Below are 17,728 nucleotides of genomic sequence, written 5' to 3'. Positions count from 1 at the left end.
TAATAATATCTAGGCAAACATTAGAAAACAAAATTTTAGTTGCATACTTCCCATCTTACTGTTATAACTAAATTAAAAAACAAAAAGCTTCAGTAAGAAGTGTGTTGTGAAAAATCATGCAGTAGGATATTATCAATTTTCAACTGTCAATCTTCGGACTTGATTAATAAAGCATGACTCTAGAACCTCAGACAAAATCATATATGAAACAAAAGCCAAAGCATCACTATTGGCCTCGCTACCGTTTTTGAAGAGGTAAACACAAATGCTAGTCCCTCATCTCATACAAGTAATCCCAACCCAAATATCAAAATTATCTCACATAATTGTCAGCAGCAGTTTTACAACAAAAAGAATCCCGAGGGCATGTCTTCCAAATTGACTTGCTCACAAGGGCAACCATGGATGGTTGCTCTGACTGCATCACTACTCGATTAACTTGTCTTTGCCCTGACTTGGCAAGATGTATTGAAATAGTAGCAAATATGTGCTCCCAGGTTGATCATGCTGATAGTGGGATATGAAAAATAACTCAATTATTTGCTACTAAAACCCATCGCTGCAGCATCCATGAGAATACGGTGATGAAATGTACATCCGCTGGTGTGGCCGTAATTCCAACTTGTAAGCCTGTACTTCCATGGGAGAGATGAGGACACACTGTTTCTCTTAGCTATGAACGCCATTGAAGCAGCAACCATGAGAATACAGTAACGAAATCAGTTGCTAGTACATTCATTTGTGAGGCCGCAATTCTAACTTGTAAGCCTGTACTTCCATTGGAGAGATGAGAACGTGTCCATCTTGAGCAACATCTCCAAACTGCTCAGTATACCCAAGCATGTCTGTGTCTTCATGCAAAAGATTTAAGGAAGTGGCTCTTACATTCAATACTGAAAGCTCCTTAAACATGTAAAACAGATTCACCGTCTCATCAGCAAATCTAGTGCACCCTGATCTTCCCCTCCGACAATATGAAGAGTCCCAATTCTGTCTCTGTAAAATTAGGACAAACCTAGAATCTTCGAGAGGCTGCTGTGAGTATTTTAAAGGTTGGGGAACCTTAAAACTTACAATATGCAGATCACAAGGTAAGGGAGCAGCTAAAGGGGAGAAAAATCTTTGGGGTGGCTGCACTGATAACTCCTCTGGCTTCTTGGCAATGAACGCATGTAATGGATAGTTCAGGTGAGCATTGACACGATGAGAAAGAAGAGAGGGGCTTAAGGGCAATGGGTTGGAAACTGGGTTTGATGTGGCTGAAATGTTAGACTCCACAACAATGTGGAAGACTACATTCATTGCACGGTTATCCATCACTCCTTGTCCAAGACCTCGTCCATCATCTTTTACCAAACGACGGTCCAGCATAATCTCCAACCATCCATTTTTAAGGCTGGCCACACCCAATGACTGCCTAGAATGAACTGAAAACCTCTGGCCATTGGATCCTTGCATGAACGCAAGAGAAGGCATAGGGTAATAATTGCCCTGAGTTGGGATTTTATCATAGGTTTCTCTCCGGCTCATCTGAAAGCCATTTAAATCAGAAAAAAATATTCTTTTGTTATCAATATCTGTTTTGTATCTAACTATCAACTCCATGTCATTGAAGTCCTGGCTGAGAAGCTCAACATGATACTCCTTCTCAATAAGAAACTCCTGTACAGTATTCTCTCCATTGTAGATACGGGTGCTATGAGAAATGGGGCTCTTCTCCCATGCTGTCTTTGGATAAGAATATACTTCTTGCACCAAAGGACCCTCAGAGATCACCATCTGCCCACCTGCTTCTGTGATAGGCTGGGCATCACCATTGGGTTTAAATAAGTAGGCTCCACTTCCCCAGCTAGAGTACATAGCTATTTCTTCACCCACAACATTTTGGGAACCATTTTTATAGCTTATTTTCTGCAATAAACCATGATTGACATCAAAGGTGAGTATTTGATGCCTGTTCTGGATTTCAGCCACATCAACTTCTGCTTTTGAGCAAGCATATGGAGTGGGGCAAGATATAGACATAGACTTTGAGAAGAATCTTAGTTTTGCTGGTTTGGCCTTTTCACATCCAACAAACCCATTAGCAATGTAATATGTTTGCAAGCCCAGAGCAGGAACAGAAGCCTTCCAGTACACACGATGCCTTCCGGTGAAAATTTTGCTTTTATCATGCTGCAATTCAGGGGATATTTGGCTTTGAACGCATGTCCAGTTTGAGTAGAGAACAGTTACATCTGGGCGGTTAACAATAAGCATCACAACCTCTTCTCTTGTCTGCCCCAGAGGATTAAAAAACACCACTGACTGTTTAGTTCCCTCACGAGCCATGATTGCTCTATGAACTGGCTGAACATCATATTTAGATCTCACCTGTTCTGGCTCAAACTGAGAAGGGTTATTGTCATTTTTCTCATGGCGTATTCCAAGCAGTACTTCAATAGCTTTAGACATGAAAATCTGCAAGTCCTGCAAAGAAGTGTGCATCCGAGTCCCATAGTCCAGGACCACATGATCTTTAGCAGTACCAGTTACACCATCATGATGCTGAAAAAGAGCTAAGTTCCTCCTAGCAGCGGCCAACTTGTAGGAGAACCCCATGGGCAATTTTTCACATTGTGCTCTCTGACAGTACCCAAGCAGGAAAGCCATCATCATATCTGTGGTACGAAGTGTTTGCTCTAGTACTCGATCAACAGCCTTGAAAAAAGGCCTCGAAACATAATAGCCACTCCAGTAGTCCTGTTGCCTATCAGCATAAGTAAAGAAGTCACCTGACAAAGAAGGAAAACCCCCAACCTGACCGGAACCAATCTCACCAGGTAGTGAGTGATTTATTCTTTCAGCCTCCTCACGAAGGGTCTGGAAGTAATCTTCTAGAGTTCCAAACTTGGCCTCTGTATTTAAACCCGGATTAGAATTTATATAATCAAACAACATCTGATAATTCCTAAACTGAGCTTCAGCTTCATCAATGCTTATGTAGCGGAAATCATCACCAAGAGGAATAAGAAGTGTATTTGTCCTGTATAGTGTTGATTTCTTTCTATATTGATCTAGTAGTATTAGTGCCCGCTCCTGAACATTTTCCTGGTTTGTCTCTACTGGATGGTCTCCCCACGGACAGAGTTCATACATGAAGCCACGCATTCGAGCAAAGTCGAACTGACAACAAATAGCAGGCTCTGGACCACAAGTATGTGGAATATCATAAGAATAAAAGGGCATCATGTGGACAAAAATATCAGTAGTTTCATCCACATCCCAGCTCTGCCGCCATATATACTCCAAATTTTTATGCAGTGCAAGTTCCTTCTTCAGCTCATAATGAGTCCTCTGAATAAGCATATTTTCAAAACCCATACGGCGGAGAAGATATGCCATGGTAGGTGAGTAACCAAATGGATCAATCGCCCAAGCATTTTTAGGAATAACCCCTACGGTGTCATTCAACCACATATTTCCTTCTGTCATCTGATACATCAAAGATAAAAGCAACAATCAGTGGCATAAGAGATTCATAAAATTGTAACAACAGTTATTAAAAATAAAAATTTTTAACGTACCTGCTCAATGATGGCATAATAATGTGAATTAGCCTGCATGAAGAAGAGGATCCAATCTATTAAGCTTCAAAAGTATGAATGCACTGGTTACACAATCACTTCATGTACTAGGAGTAGTCTAATCATATGGTAAACTTTGACAATGAAAGAGAAGACTTACACCCAAATGGGGAAGCATGTGGTTTAAGTTTTGAAATTAAATAATTTTGTATGAAACCCTACGAATATGAATATTACCTCATCGTTCATTACCCAGCCACCTCCAACAATTTCCAGCTGACCATTCTTCACCAAATTGGTGAATGATTCCCTTTTGAGGTCAGAGGAGTCCCTCCACCATCTTTCCAGATAAGACATCTCTTCCCATATAAACTTGCGCCGGGTATCCTACACATCCAAGTAAGTCCACTCCACTGAATCTCACACAAACTCATAAAAATTTTAAAAATAAAAACGAAAAACTCAACAGAAATGCAAAAACAAGAGCTTCAATAACTGCTAAAACATAAAAAGGAGGTTGTTTAATAATAACCAAAAAACTTGTTGTAACTTGGGTTCCCTTCATTTCCATAAGGTTCTTTTTAATACTAATAAGTTGAACAACCCATCCAAGCAAAAAGCATTTAAGATAAGACATCAAATTTAAACACAGAGTTTATCAGAAACTGGAACTGCAAATGGAAACTCGTTTGCCCATTAAAAGGCCTCGTAAAATAGGACAGGAACAAAGTGCATTAATCATTTAAAACAAACCCATTGAAAATCAGAAATTAAGAAAAAACAGAGCTGTTCACCTTCGAAAGCGTGTCGACAATGGTGTCCAGTATATGCTTGGACTGCCTCTCATAGTACTCTTCGACAGTGAGCTTCCAGCCAGGATCGTTATGCGAATGGGGCACCACAATCACCTTCAATTTCTCAGAGTCCCACTCGTCCCCTTTGTAACTCACCCTCCACCCCTGCTTCCAGGGCCCACCGTCCACATCCGAGAACTCAATCTTGTCGTACAGCTCCTTGGTCGTGATGTCGACGGTGGCCCCCATCGCGGCGTCGCCGCCCGAATCGCCGGCCGAAACTGGTTTGCGGAAAGCGGACTTTCGGGGCTTGGGGAAACGGGTGGAGGATTTGGATTTGAAGTGGGAGGAGAGGGGGCTGGGAACGCCGTAACGGAGGATGACGACGAAGAAAAAGAAGAGCGAGATCGAGAGGCCGATGGTGAAGAAGTTGGCGAAGATGAAGTCTCGGAGGGGCAATCGCCGGCGGGGCTTTCTGGTGAGCTTGGATTTGGGGTTGGAAGAGGAGGGGAGGAGGGAGTTGGCCCACCCTCCCCGGCGGGTGCTGCCAATGTACGACGAGAAAGCCATTGTCGTTGCTGCTGCTGTTGTTTTTGGGCTTAGGTTAACCGTCTTTTCTGTGTCTGATATTTTATTTTAGTTTTCTGAAAACAAAAAAAAAAAAAGATGGCTTTTGTTTTGTGAAGTGATGAGATTATGTGTCCGTGTTTGGTGGAGATGCGAGGAGATGGAATGGGATCTCAAATTCAATTCTGAAGCTCAAGAAAGAAGCGGAGAGGAGGAAGGAGGAGAAAATGAAGTGACGACCGACTTTACTCTTGTTGGTGGTTGTGGTGGGTGGGGCCTGCCAAGAACAGTCTTCTTTCTAGTTGTTCTAGTTAGTCCACTCTAAACGCTAATCACGAATAGAAAAAATTATCGTGTCGTACTGGAGTATGATAGGTGGATTATCCGGTGATAAAATCGGTTCATGTGTTATAACATGAGTAGACGGTATAGCCTTATTAATAAAAAATTATCGAGTTGATTTAGTTGATAAAGTCTCTGTACTGTATATAGTCTTATTAATAAAAAATTATCGAGTTAATTTAGTTAATAAAGTCTCTGTATTGTATATAGCCATATTAGTATTCGAGTCATGCTACTAGCAGTCTCACCGTTGATGCGAGGTATGTTATTTCCTACGTCCCTTGTATTATAACCAATTATACCACAATACCTGATACTGCAAAGCATCTGATGGTTGGATTATGCGATGTTCCCACACTATTGACTTTGATTTCTCTTTGCCATATTTAATCGGAGAAAGTATTAGAAAAGTAGAAGAAAAAAAAGGTCAAAAGGGTAAATTGGGCCCAATTGGGCTAAACGAGCTGCAATTGGGCCTAATTGGGCTAAACGAGCTGCAAGGCCCATATATAATTGGGCCAAGTAGAAGAGTGGGCTTATCCTACGTCTGGATTGGCTTTGTCATCATATATCAGAGATCCCGTGCCCAAACGCGTCCTTAAGAAACACACGCTGAGCTGAAGCCTGAAATTTTTGGGACTCTCTCGTCTTACAAGTTACAAGTTACAAGTTACAAGCGAGCGATAAGCGTTTCTCTGAACTGGAACTCCGATCAGATACGACGACGTGTCCTCTATCTTCCTCTCAGAGGTATGTCGTTCATCCGTTACGGTTCTTATTTCTATTTCGTTTCCCGCATATGAAATCTGTGAGAGAGTTTGTGGCGCTAAATTTTCAGATCTACCGCTCTTCGTTTATAGATCTTTCTTTCTGGACCTTCGAAAATTACAATTGCTTGAATAATTGTTATTAGGTTTTCTTTTTTCGTGGTAATTAACCTTAAATAAATAGTTTCCAGTTCAATTATGACGTTATATAGTTCTTTGGGTGCATATTCTCCGTGTTCTTGTTGTTAATTATTTGGGGTGATAAGATATGAACATCAAATGTGGGTTTTATACTGCACAATTTTTGTTAGATTTTCAACGTGCTATGAGTCAATTTTCTCTGAAATTTATAGTTTTGCTGCATTTTTATTTAATTTTGTGAGTTACTGCTGTTTGTAGAATCGTTACCGATAGGTATTATCTGTAATGCAATTATGTGAGAAATTAGTTAGAGGATTATTTCCCATCAATTTTGATATTCAAACCATTGGAATCCAGAGGAAGCGTAAAGGAGACACAGCCAAGAAATTGAAGAAAAGGGGATTTGAGGACTTTTACCACAAGAGAAGAAATCAGTCACGATGCCTGCGCAGAAGATTGAAACGGGTCACCAGGACATTGTCCACGATGTAGCCATGGATTACTATGGAAAGCGTCTAGCAACAGCTTCGTCCGATGCCACCATTAAGATAATTGGTGTCGGCAGTGGTTCACAGCATCTAGCTACATTGTCAGCTCATAGAGGCCCCGTCTGGGAGGTAGCTTGGGCGCATCCCAAGTTTGGGTCACTCCTTGCTTCCTGTTCTTATGATGGCCAGGTGATAATTTGGAAGGAGGGTAATCCAAATGAGTGGCAACAGGCTCATGTGTTTAATGATCACAAGTCATCTGTAAATTCCATTGCTTGGGCACCTCATGAACTTGGCCTTAGCTTAGCTTGTGGTTCTTCTGATGGGAATATCTCGGTTTTCACTGCCAGGGCGGATGGTGGTTGGGACACCACTAGGATAGATCAAGCTCACCCCGTTGGAGTAACATCTGTTTCGTGGGCCCCATCCATGGCTCCTGGTGCTCTAGTTGGATCCGGTCTGCTTGATCCTGTTCATAAGCTGGCTTCTGGCGGGTGTGATAATACTGTGAAGGTGTGGAAGCTGTACAATGGGACATGGAAGATGGATTGCTTCCCTGCCCTTCAGATGCACCGTGATTGGGTGAGAGATGTAGCTTGGGCACCCAACTTGGGACTTCCCAAGTCCACAATTGCAAGTGCTTCACAGGATGGAACAGTAGTTATTTGGACTGTGGCCAAGGAAGGTGAGCAGTGGGAGGGCAATGTTTTGAAGGATTTTAAGACCCCGGTTTGGAGGGTGTCATGGTCACTAACCGGAAACTTACTTGCTGTGGCTGATGGAAATAACAATGTAACATTGTGGAAAGAATCTGTCGATGGAGAGTGGCAACAAGTGAGCACAGTCGACCCATAGATTTTGTCTTCCCTACTTCGATCAAATGTGTTTTGGTTTGTCAAACTAGAGTGCTTAGTATCTTAGAACAGAAGATATCTTTTGGTTTTATTTTCAATACTTTGCCTGTATTTGTTAGTGTTTTATTGAATTGTTTTACTTAATGTGAGATGAAATGGTTCAGTTTTCATGTTGTAATCAGTTGGAGTTGATCTATCCTTTGTGTGTTTTCCATTCCCTCATTGTGTATTTGTATCTGATTTTACCATTGTTGTCTGGTGAAAGGGTAATAATCTTTGAGTTCTGCTCCTTGGGTTCACTTTGGTGGATTACTCAAAGTTATGCCTAACTGCACAGCAAGATTTTTGTTAATCTGAGAATTCAAAATCTCAGTTTTCTCTCCCATTAAGGATATAGCTGGTCATCAAACATCTATATGCAGCGACGCACTGAAATGGTTGTCAAGGAGAGACCTCAGTTGTGGATGACGAATCCAAGAAAAAAAAGATGCATAAAGAAGGTATATAAAACGGCCCGTTTGCTGGGGTCAAATCACTCCATTTGTGGTCTCAAAGCTGCGGTGAGGTGGCATCTGAGCCATACACATTACACAATAACGCTCCGGTAGGACCAACAAAATTCTAAACTACTCTAATGTAACAAGAAGTGGGATCAAAGTCGAGTGTAAGAGGGTAACAACTCTAATGTAATAAGAAGTGAATTCAAAGTCGGGTGTAAGACGACCAAAACCAAATAATTTACTCAACATTTGCTTTCGCTTTCATTAGATGGCTAAACCAAAATGACTTCATCTGCTGTAAATTAAAATGACGAGGGCTTTCGTTGCTGTCTATGCAAACCACCATTACTCATAAGCAGTGACCGCATTCTTCAACCTTATTTCATACTTGGTCCAATCGCAAGTTGACACTCCATGGACGCACTTGATTATATTAATTCCAATTTCTTAAATTCATGCACAATATGAATCCCGTTCCATTCCAGATGGTCATGAGTGAGTAAATACTATTTGGAATTGGGAACCGACTAATCAACATCCACATCCACATGAATATTGATTCGCAAATCTCACAACAAAATTATACTCGCTTCCACGGTGTACGGTGTACCCAAAGCGTCTGGTCTACCAGTGGTAAATCCGCAATTCGGTTGAAAAACCAGGGGAATCTCACTAACCAACGCGCAACTTACGAAAGCAAACAAAAATGAAAGGGCAAGATAAAGATTCCAGCAGGCACAAGCCACAAAGGCAGAATCATCTCACTCTGTAAGATACACAGAGGAGGCGGAGAGCTTGTAATAAAAATAAAAAGCTCACTCTCCGTAATTTCTTGCAATTCATGGCGGCCACAGCCCGAGCCTTCATTCTATCTCGCCTCACCGACCTCTCTCTCAAGCCTTGCCAAGCACCGCCCCCGATTTCCCGCCACCTTCTCGTCCGCCCTCTGCTCCCCTCCTTCCGACGGCGTCGTTTAGCCACCAGCTCATCTCCCGCCGTCAGATGCCTCATATCTGGCGTAGACGGCGGCGGCGTCTCGGACGAGTTCGTTTCGACTCGGAAGTCCGGGTTCGACCGCGGCTTCTCCGTAATCGCCAACATGCTGAAGCGGATTGAACCCCTCGACACCTCCGTTATCTCCAAGGGCGTTTCGGATTCCGCCAAGGACTCCATGAAGCAGACGATTTCTACTATGCTGGGGTTACTCCCGTCCGATCAGTTCTCCGTCACTGTTAGGGTTTGCAAAGCCCCTCTCGATCGCCTCCTCGCCTCTTCAATAATCACCGGGTAATTCACATTTCTACGCTATCTTTCTTTTCCTTCAAATTTCAATGAATTCGGCGCATAATTGGATTAATTAAACGCCGTTCGGAATTATCAATTAGGTACACGCTGTGGAACGCCGAGTATCGGATATCGTTGATGAGAAATTTCGACATTTCTTCGGAAAATTCTGTGCCGTCGGATCGGTCGAAGATTGGTGGGGCATCGGAGATGGCAGAGAGTGAGGAAATGCATAGTATAAATGGCGTTGGGATGAGTAGCGAATTCTTGGATTCAACAGCTCCTCAAGTTTTTGGGGATTTGTCTCCGGAGGCTTTGAATTATATCCAGAGGTTGCAATCGGAGTTGACCAATGTGAAGGAGGTGAGCATTTGCTCTCTAAGTTTCCTACTTTTTTCACATTCACAGTTTCTAGTGCATTTCTTCCAATTGTACCTATTGTAGTGAAGTTTTTGAATTCTAGTTGGGACAACTTGTTTGTTAGCAATTTTTAGTTTTGAAAGCAAGCTTCATTTTCCTTGGTCTATGAGCTTCAAAGTTTGGTTTTTGCGCTTCTTCTTTTTTCTTTTGTGTTGGTCTTATATAAGATGCACAATTTTGTTTCTTTTGAGTTAAATATTATGAAGCTTAATTCATTGAACTATCTGGTATTTGGTTTTTTGAGCTTTCTTCGGAATGATTAAAGCATTGTACAATATTTTAAAGCAGAATGTATTAATGCTTTATTGCTCTGTCTCAGGAACTGAAAGCTCGAAAGCAGGAAAATGTGCAATTAGAATATGACAGAGGACATAGGAATGATTTGTTGGATTATCTACGGTCCTTAGATTCAAATATGGTGATAATCTCAAATCTGCCTGTTAACTATTTTGTTGCTCTGCTACTTAGTTAAAATTTGTATAGAGTGGAGCCTTATTATAATGCTATGATGATTTGTTTTAACAGGTGACTGAACTCTCTCGGCCATCATCATTAGAGGTAGAGGAAATTATACACCAGCTTGTCCAAAATATATTGCAGAGATTCTTTAAAGATGGGACTTCCTCAGAATTTGTGGAAGATTCTGTCCCATCGAATATAGAGAATGACCTAGATGCTGATGGCGAACTATGTGATACCGTGGGAACTTCACGAGATTACCTAGCGAAGCTGCTTTTCTGGTTAGACTTCTATCGTTGTCCTTGTTAAATGGCTTGTTTTCTTGCTTGTCCAAATTTTCACTGCAATAACTCACTTCTGGGAACTGTCAATCTTCACATAGGTGATATGTATATCTTAGTATCTTACTAATCGATCCAATTTCCATTAGAGATTGCATTCTAAAGGTTTCGTTTTCTGCTGGCAGGTGCATGTTGTTAGGACATCACTTAAGAGGCTTGGAGAACAGATTACATTTGAGTTGTGTTGTTGGATTATTGTGATGAGAGGAAAGTGGGAGGCGTGTACATTCTTCATGTTCATCTATGTCAACCTTTCTATATCTACCTTTTTGGTTTTTTATGTTCATCTGTATAATTATTCTTCTTTCAAATGAAAGCTTCTTACGGAATACCAAATTAGTTATTGCTTCATGTTCCGACCTCTTCCATCGTTCTATAAATTAACCTATAATGTACATTTAAATTCCATTTACCTCTGCAAGGGTGTATAGCTGAAATACATAGCAACCAACACTCCTTTCGGAATAATTGAAACTGCTCTCCGCTTCTAGTCATTGTTACTTGCAGGATATCATATTCTTTGCAGCCTATGAATTTTAAATCTTTGCTTGCAGCTTTTGCCGGTTATGTATGTATTTGAGTTGAATTGAAGTTTCAAAATATGGAAATTGTTCTCAAGTCTCCACAAGTCCAGATGTATATTATAAGTCCTTGTTTTGAAGGTCCATGTATCTGCACCGCCTATATAAAAACATACTGATTGGAAGAAGTTTCTGTCACTTATAATTATTGCGGAAGTGGTTGTGAGAATGACCGCAGTTCTGAGTTTTATATTTCTGCCCAGCCTGGATGGGATGAAAAGCCATAACAAAATAGCAAATAGTCAAAAAAACTTGAGAAAAATGTCGAACTTGAATTGGAACAATGTGCCCCGCAGTTTTCACTCTGTTTACATCTCTGTATATACATACGGTAAAATTTATGATCTCCTATGTACCAAAGAATCGAAGGAAATCCAACAAAAAATAAATAATCAAAAAAAATAATCCTGTGCTACAACATTGAAAATTGTTGTGTTTGTTGGTGGTGGTGATGTTGATGTTGAAGATGATGCTGATCTTGAAGATGATGGTGGTGATGGTGTTTGTAGAGATCATAAGGCGCCCACAGAAGATCAACTGGACAAGGCATTCCCAAATCCAGCCTCGACCATGGCTTCCCTCTACCACTCCAATGCAACAAGCTAACAGGACCTGGATGCAAAGACCTGCAACTGTTCACCATATTGTCACCCCCAAGCCCATGCTGGTTCCATCTATGGTGGATGGCCTCAACATCTCCACCAAAAACCAGTAAAAATGGTGGAAGAGAACCCAGCTCATAAATCCTCCTCTCCTTCTGAATCGCCATCCAATTCTCAATCTTTTTCGTATACTCACCCTCTCTCCACCTCACCAAATCCATCACCATAACACCTGTATTGAAATAACAAGGCTTTTTCCCTTCAAAAACTTTAGAGAGCTCAGAGTCTTTCCAAAACCCATCAGAAAAATACTTGGTAAAATTTGCATGGCAATATTCTGGAGCACCAATCACTCTCGACCCAGATAAAGAAATCTTCCATAGCTTCTGCACATCATCCACAACTATGACATCAGAGTCGAGATAAATCACTCTCTCCACACAGGGGTCGAGCAAGTCAGCTAAGTAGCTTCTCGCGTAGTTCAATGGGTTGTCGAGAGCTTGTCGAATCGAAGACGAAATCAGATTGTTGACGAGTCTTTCCCTGAAAACATAAACTCTGAAACTCAGGGAAGGGAAGGTGGATTGGACAATGCGAGTGAGGTCCTGTAAATTGACCAAAATTGAATCTGAGGCGATGAAGTGGAAGAAGGTGTTGTCTGGGCAAGAAGCGTGCTTGAGAACAGAGTGAACTGCAGCCATGGTGCCTCTCAAGTACTCTGAATCAATGGTCATCGCGACGTGAACAAGCGAGGGATTGCAAGCCAATGCCAAACTCTTCAAATTCAGACCCAAAACAGGGCAGCTCAATCCGTTTGTGTATTCAGGCGCCTCTGAGAATCGCAGACCCATTTGTGCGTGTGCGTCGGGAAACGATCGGATTGCATTTGTGGGAAAGGGAATGAAAGAGACGAGGAAGAGAAGCACAGAAACGGGTCTGAGGAAAAGCATCGCTGTGAGGTTTCAGAGCAAGCTGTTTAGAGAGCGTGAAACGGAAATGGAAAGAAAGAAGAGAGAAATGTGTATATTTGTAGTGAAATGGTCAAAGAGAAAGTGTGGAAAGAAGATTATGGGAAAATGAAAACGCAACACGTCTTTTATTATTATTTCTTCTGCGTAACAGAAAACGCGTCTGTAAATTTGGATGCTTTGCCGGTTTGGTTTGAATTCAATGAATATTTTGCTGTCGAGGAATTTTCTTCTCGCCTTCGGTCTTTTAGAAATTTCTTTATTCGGTTGTTATCACTAATGGGTTTTAGCTTTTCAAAGGTTTTCATTCGAGTCCTCAAATTTTCAAATCAATCAATATAGTCTTTATTGTTTTGGTTCACATACAAGTTTAGTCCATCTCGTTGAATTACGTGAAAATTTCAAAATACTCGTTAAAATTGATCACATGATGGCACGTGACAAACTTTAAAATGATATTTTCGTCAAAATACAACCTATTTAGTGATGACAAAAAGTAATCCTCATATATTTTGCTCAACAAGGTTATTTGTCCTCCTTAATTGAATCAAAATATAAAGAATAATGATTTTATTAAGCAAAAACGTGAGTTTAATGACAAAAATGAGCACTATTTTTACAGAAAGAACTATTCAAAATTCGTCGTATGATGATACATTATCAAATTTAAAGCAAATTTTATCAAAATACGACAATATAGGCCAGATTAATGTGTAGACGAAAAGATAAAAGATCGCATTGATTAATTTATGAGTTTGAGGAGCTAAATGAAGACTTATAACAAATTCATGGACCATTTATAACAAAAATCCTTTTTCTATTGACTTTTCTCATTTTGGGGAAGGCTTCGAGGAGGTTCGTCCTCTCCTCTGTATGAAGGCATGTGACCACGTGCTTTGAACAGCTTGCATTATCATTATTAGGCCTCTTATTAGTTATTGACATGTGACCACATGCCATGAACGTTAACTCATTTTAAGCAAAAGAATATTTATTTATTTTACTTGTCGTACAAAATAGAAAAAAGCATTTTTTTTGTACCAAAAGAGAAGACAAAGACAATTATTATTTTATTGCTTTTACTTCTCAAGTCTCGAATATGATGGTCTCCTTTTAAAAAAGAGAGTCTCAGATTTTGGTCCATGTTTGTGTGCTTGTGTGAATCGGAGTCGGGATTTTCTACGTTCGAATCTCCATGGGACACGACACACTTTCGTACTCGTCATACATACGTAGAGTTAGAGACATTTATACACTGGCAAGGATCTAACATCACCCGCAAAAAGTCGTGACTTGGTTATTTGCCACACATCTTAGATCTAGGTCCGAGGTTTTCACAATCTTAGGCCATCTCGGCTGTACTAGCCACCTGGCTTTGTTGGTTTTTTTGGTACAAAACTACGAGAGAAACTTACATGTAATTTGGTATGTACTTTCGTTTAATTTGGATTGTATTAGCCATTTATAATTTTGTTGGTCTATGAGAGAAACTTACATATAACACGATATATATCTCAAGCAGATAAGTTGTTTCTGGAAAGTAGAGTTGACCATGTATAGGATTAATAGATAATTGACGAATGGAAATGAGAAAGTTTTGAACCGGAGACTTCTCACACAAAACTAATGCTATAAATATAATATCCTATTTTTACTGACCTCAAAAGATTAAAGAGTATAAAAAAGGACTAATACTGTATATTAAACGAAACCCCGAAAAGAAGAGGGGAAAAAGAAAATAAGAATAACCAGCATGGATTCAGATTTTAACAGGTCACATGGACAGATGTACATGGCAGGTGACCGCGGCAACCACCTCGGCCACCAGAAAGCATTGGCTCCACATCCCGTCTGGCAGGTCCACAGTAGAAGGCAAGAATTCAAACGAATCAAGACAGGCAGAAATATCTGTTCCACCCAGAACTTGAAATATGCTTGCTACTCCACTTGGCAAGGACTGGCCATAAGGCATCAAAATTCATGCCCACAAAATGTTCATCAGCAACAGACATGGGATCTCAAATTCACTTCCACAGAAGAGCCAAATGACAACAGAAGCACAATCTTTTGACTTCATAAGATGATCCAGAAGAAATATTTTGAAAAAGAGGAGAAAGTATGGCACAACCATAACAAAAATGGTAAAATTGCACAAAGGCCGTTTGATTCAAGAAAATGCAACACAAGTAAGAATAAAGCAGATACACTTCAATTTCTTATTCTGAAAGTTTGTAACATCTAATGTATTCACATAACTGCATCAGTTTCCTACACCAACATATGCTAAACATCATACAGGAATTGGACTCATCCAAGTTCCAAGCTCAGTTACCACCAGGCTGCTTCCCGCCTCTATCACTATACTCACATTTTTGTTAACTATGATAAAAGTGCGACAGACACGACCGACACGAAAACTAGAGAAAGCCGATATACATAAACTTCAAGAAATAGAAACTCTCTTTCTAGGATCTGGTACTCACACTGCACGATCAAGCTACTCTAAAAGTTGTAGCTCCTCCATTAAAGCCTATAACCCCATTTACACGATCATACTGCTTCCTGCATCCTGGACATCGCCCATCTGCCTCTAGAATCCTCTTGTGGCAAAAGAGGCAAAGCCGAAAACCACATGAACACGGAAGAAAGCTCGAGTCTGTGACATCTAAATCCTCATAGCATATGGGACAGGAAGAAGGCTGGGGCACAATGCTTTGCCATGCCCATGCAATGGCTCCATGGCCGCAATGCCAGTCTGATTGCACCAGGAAACTATGCTGCTTCGGCACATTGGGCAAGCTCTGAGGACGAGAAGCATCATCAGGTCTCCAAGCACAACGGGTCGTACGTGACCCAGGAACCATGTTTCTGTTCTCTGGTTTTGATGATTCATCTCCAGGATTCTCCCTAGATAGTTCGGGACTTGTTGGTTCAACTCTGATTTCAGCTTTGGCAGGAAAATCAATAATAGGGTTATGCTTATTGTCATCTGCATTTAAAGCATCTGCCACAGCCTCCCAGTCATCTAGACACCCATCATCAGCATCCTCCTTGCTGTCATTTCCAGAGCAACCACTGCTGCAGCTCTCATTAAGATTCTTCATTGAATCATTACAATCCAAACTGCTTCCACTCAGGCTGTTCATCAGAGACTCCAAATCGCTGTCATGGATGCTCGTATTATCATTCTCTCCTCCTGTTGAACTCGTTTCCAAATTGTCCAATGATCCATTTTGCACATTATCTATTTGCCTAGAGGGTGTAGGTGACCCACCCCTTCCATCCAAGTTCACCTTCTGCCCTTTATTCTTGACTGCATAACAGACAAAATTTATCAGCATCAAAATTACATTAGAAAAATGTGATAAACTTTCAAAAACTTCTAAACTATTCTATAAAAAGTGATTCTTGCGAACCTTTTTTGTCCATTTGAGAGGGTTGGGAGAAGAAATAAGATCATCAAATTTATGTTGATTTCAAATCCAGTATTTGGTTATGTGACCAATAAAAGAAGATAAAGTGTCAGGTGCCACTTCATAAATTGGTTGTGATTCGTGATAGGGGCGGATTTGAATAATCATGTCAGGAAATAAATTAAAAAGCTTGGCGTCTTGGTCTGGGTTTTAGCATTACCCATGTACATTGACGACCAACAACACATTTAGTATTGCCATAGAGACCAGCTTAACTTCAACATTCTAAGTAAGAACAATTATGTTAAACTTTAAATAAGAAAAATTTATTTCCTTTTTCATTAAAAAAAAAAAAAAAAGCTTGGCGACTTGGTCTGGTTTTTAGCATTACCCATGTACATTGACGACCAACAACACATTAGTATTGCCATAGAGACCAGCTTAACTTCAACATTCTAAGTAAGAACAATTATGTTAAACTTTAAATAAGAAAAATTTATTTCCTTTTTCATTTTAAAAAAAAAATGTGTGTAAATGTTTATAACATCCTCATATTCAATTCGATGAATATTCACAGATGCCAATTTATGCATCCCAATACAAACTGTATTGAGAAATTTATGCATCAAGAAAACGAGTGCCACTTTTTTTTTTAAAGAAAAAATATAATAGTAAAGACAATCCTAGTGAAAAAACAAAACTTTAACTCGTTTTCCACCAAAAACAGAAAACTTGAATGTTGTCTATTCTCTAAAAAGAAAATTTAGAGAGAGAGAAATACCATGTGAAAGCCATTGTTCACGGCGAACATCGAGCTTACTCTGCTTCAATTTGGCCAACCGGTTTGTCTGAAAAAAAAAAAAAAAAACTAAGAGCGAGCTCGCAATATTAAAAATTAAATTCAACTCCAACGCAATTTTGTCTAAGAGAACACTCAAGTGAATTTCACGAATGGACCAATTCTTCGTTAAAATTCAAACTTGATATTTGAATTTCCCTCCATTTCCGAGCAAGCACACATGCAGACATGCAGAAGGAGATAAGAGAAAGCGGAGATTGGGAAGAGCCTTACCCTCTTCTTCTTGGCCAAGTCTTTGGGAACAGCAGGAGGGCAGGAGACGGAGCCGGAACTCATTGAGAAGGAAATCAATTTGATTCGTAAAACCCTAACTTGGGAAAACCCAGAGAGATAGATAATTATGGAGAGAGAGAGAGAGAGAGAGAGAGAGAGAGAGGATTTTTTATTGGGAAAATGAAGAGAGAAAAATGGATTGCAAAATAGAAATTGGGATTGTGAGAGTAATATAGGTGGATAGGGAGGGAGTGGATATTGCGAATTCCCCTGGCTTTGCGTTCCTTCCTCACCTCTCTCTCCCTCTCTTTCTTTCTTTAATTGACAGATTTCTACGCCCACGGCCCAACACTTCTGCTTGCTGTTTTTATTTCTCTCCTAAATTTCCATAATGCCCTCAAGATCCACCTTATTTACCTGTGTCTGTTTTAAGTTTTCAAATTATAAAACAATTCAAATCACTTATTTTTATAAATACATACAACTCATAGTCTAAAGTACTTTAAATTAATCTAAATTATAGGGAGGAAAACTCGAACTTAAGTGCTAGACAGCAAGTTCACCGTCCT

The 17,728-nt window shown here is 40.2% G+C and overlaps 5 protein-coding genes across 5 annotated transcripts; 2 read left to right on the top strand and 3 right to left on the bottom strand.

Annotated features, from left to right (window-relative positions):
• On the bottom strand, window positions 105-5,276 carry LOC18782416 (alpha-mannosidase 2). Its single transcript, XM_007217632.2, has 4 exons — window positions 4,361-5,276; window positions 3,804-3,953; window positions 3,567-3,599; window positions 105-3,474 (listed from the first exon to the last, which is right to left on the bottom strand). Exons 1-4 carry the CDS (start codon window positions 4,928-4,930, stop codon window positions 736-738), a joined length of 3,492 nt encoding a protein of 1,163 aa, XP_007217694.1. The 5' UTR covers window positions 4,931-5,276; the 3' UTR covers window positions 105-735.
• Window positions 5,836-7,803, top strand: LOC18782259 (protein transport protein SEC13 homolog B). Its single transcript, XM_007215685.2, has 2 exons — window positions 5,836-6,019; window positions 6,535-7,803. The coding sequence occupies exon 2, from the start codon at window positions 6,618-6,620 to the stop codon at window positions 7,518-7,520; it is 903 nt and encodes a 300-aa protein (XP_007215747.1). The 5' UTR covers window positions 5,836-6,019; window positions 6,535-6,617; the 3' UTR covers window positions 7,521-7,803.
• Window positions 8,675-10,920, top strand: LOC18781580. Its single transcript, XM_007215512.2, has 5 exons — window positions 8,675-9,306; window positions 9,405-9,666; window positions 10,043-10,141; window positions 10,249-10,463; window positions 10,649-10,920. Exons 1-5 carry the CDS (start codon window positions 8,861-8,863, stop codon window positions 10,722-10,724), a joined length of 1,098 nt encoding a protein of 365 aa, XP_007215574.1. The 5' UTR covers window positions 8,675-8,860; the 3' UTR covers window positions 10,725-10,920.
• On the bottom strand, window positions 11,357-12,771 carry LOC18782177 (probable galacturonosyltransferase-like 10). Its single transcript, XM_007214792.2, has one exon. The coding sequence runs from the start codon at window positions 12,654-12,656 to the stop codon at window positions 11,517-11,519; it is 1,140 nt and encodes a 379-aa protein (XP_007214854.1). The 5' UTR covers window positions 12,657-12,771; the 3' UTR covers window positions 11,357-11,516.
• LOC18784290 lies at window positions 14,843-17,519 on the bottom strand. The gene is made up of 3 exons (XM_020560640.1): window positions 17,160-17,519; window positions 16,869-16,935; window positions 14,843-15,987 (listed from the first exon to the last, which is right to left on the bottom strand). Exons 1-3 carry the CDS (start codon window positions 17,220-17,222, stop codon window positions 15,167-15,169), a joined length of 951 nt encoding a protein of 316 aa, XP_020416229.1. The 5' UTR covers window positions 17,223-17,519; the 3' UTR covers window positions 14,843-15,166.

This window comes from Prunus persica, chromosome G3 (assembly GCF_000346465.2).
Source record: "Prunus persica cultivar Lovell chromosome G3, Prunus_persica_NCBIv2, whole genome shotgun sequence".
Lineage (NCBI taxonomy): Eukaryota > Viridiplantae > Streptophyta > Magnoliopsida > Rosales > Rosaceae > Prunus > Prunus persica.
Note: the sequence above shows the minus strand (reverse complement) of the source record. Positions and strands in the feature narration are given on the sequence as shown.

Coding starts and splice junctions, on each gene's coding strand:
- LOC18784290 (XM_020560640.1), bottom strand. CDS start 17,222: ATGAGTTCCGGCTCCGTCTCCTGCCCTCCTGCTGTTCCCAAAGACTTG. Junction 16,936..17,159: donor ACTTGGCCAAGAAGAAGAGG/GTAAGGCTCTTC, acceptor TTTTTTTTTCAG/ACAAACCGGTTGGCCAAATT. Junction 15,988..16,868: donor TGAACAATGGCTTTCACATG/GTATTTCTCTCT, acceptor TCTGTTATGCAG/TCAAGAATAAAGGGCAGAAG.
- LOC18782416 (XM_007217632.2), bottom strand. CDS start 4,930: ATGGCTTTCTCGTCGTACATTGGCAGCACCCGCCGGGGAGGGTGGGCC. Junction 3,954..4,360: donor TTGTCGACACGCTTTCGAAG/GTGAACAGCTCT, acceptor TTGGATGTGTAG/GATACCCGGCGCAAGTTTAT. Junction 3,475..3,566: donor ATTATGCCATCATTGAGCAG/GTACGTTAAAAA, acceptor TTGATGTATCAG/ATGACAGAAGGAAATATGTG.
- LOC18782177 (XM_007214792.2), bottom strand. CDS start 12,656: ATGCTTTTCCTCAGACCCGTTTCTGTGCTTCTCTTCCTCGTCTCTTTC.
- LOC18782259 (XM_007215685.2), top strand. CDS start 6,618: ATGCCTGCGCAGAAGATTGAAACGGGTCACCAGGACATTGTCCACGAT.
- LOC18781580 (XM_007215512.2), top strand. CDS start 8,861: ATGGCGGCCACAGCCCGAGCCTTCATTCTATCTCGCCTCACCGACCTC. Junction 9,667..10,042: donor AGTTGACCAATGTGAAGGAG/GTGAGCATTTGC, acceptor GCTCTGTCTCAG/GAACTGAAAGCTCGAAAGCA. Junction 10,464..10,648: donor CTAGCGAAGCTGCTTTTCTG/GTTAGACTTCTA, acceptor TTCTGCTGGCAG/GTGCATGTTGTTAGGACATC.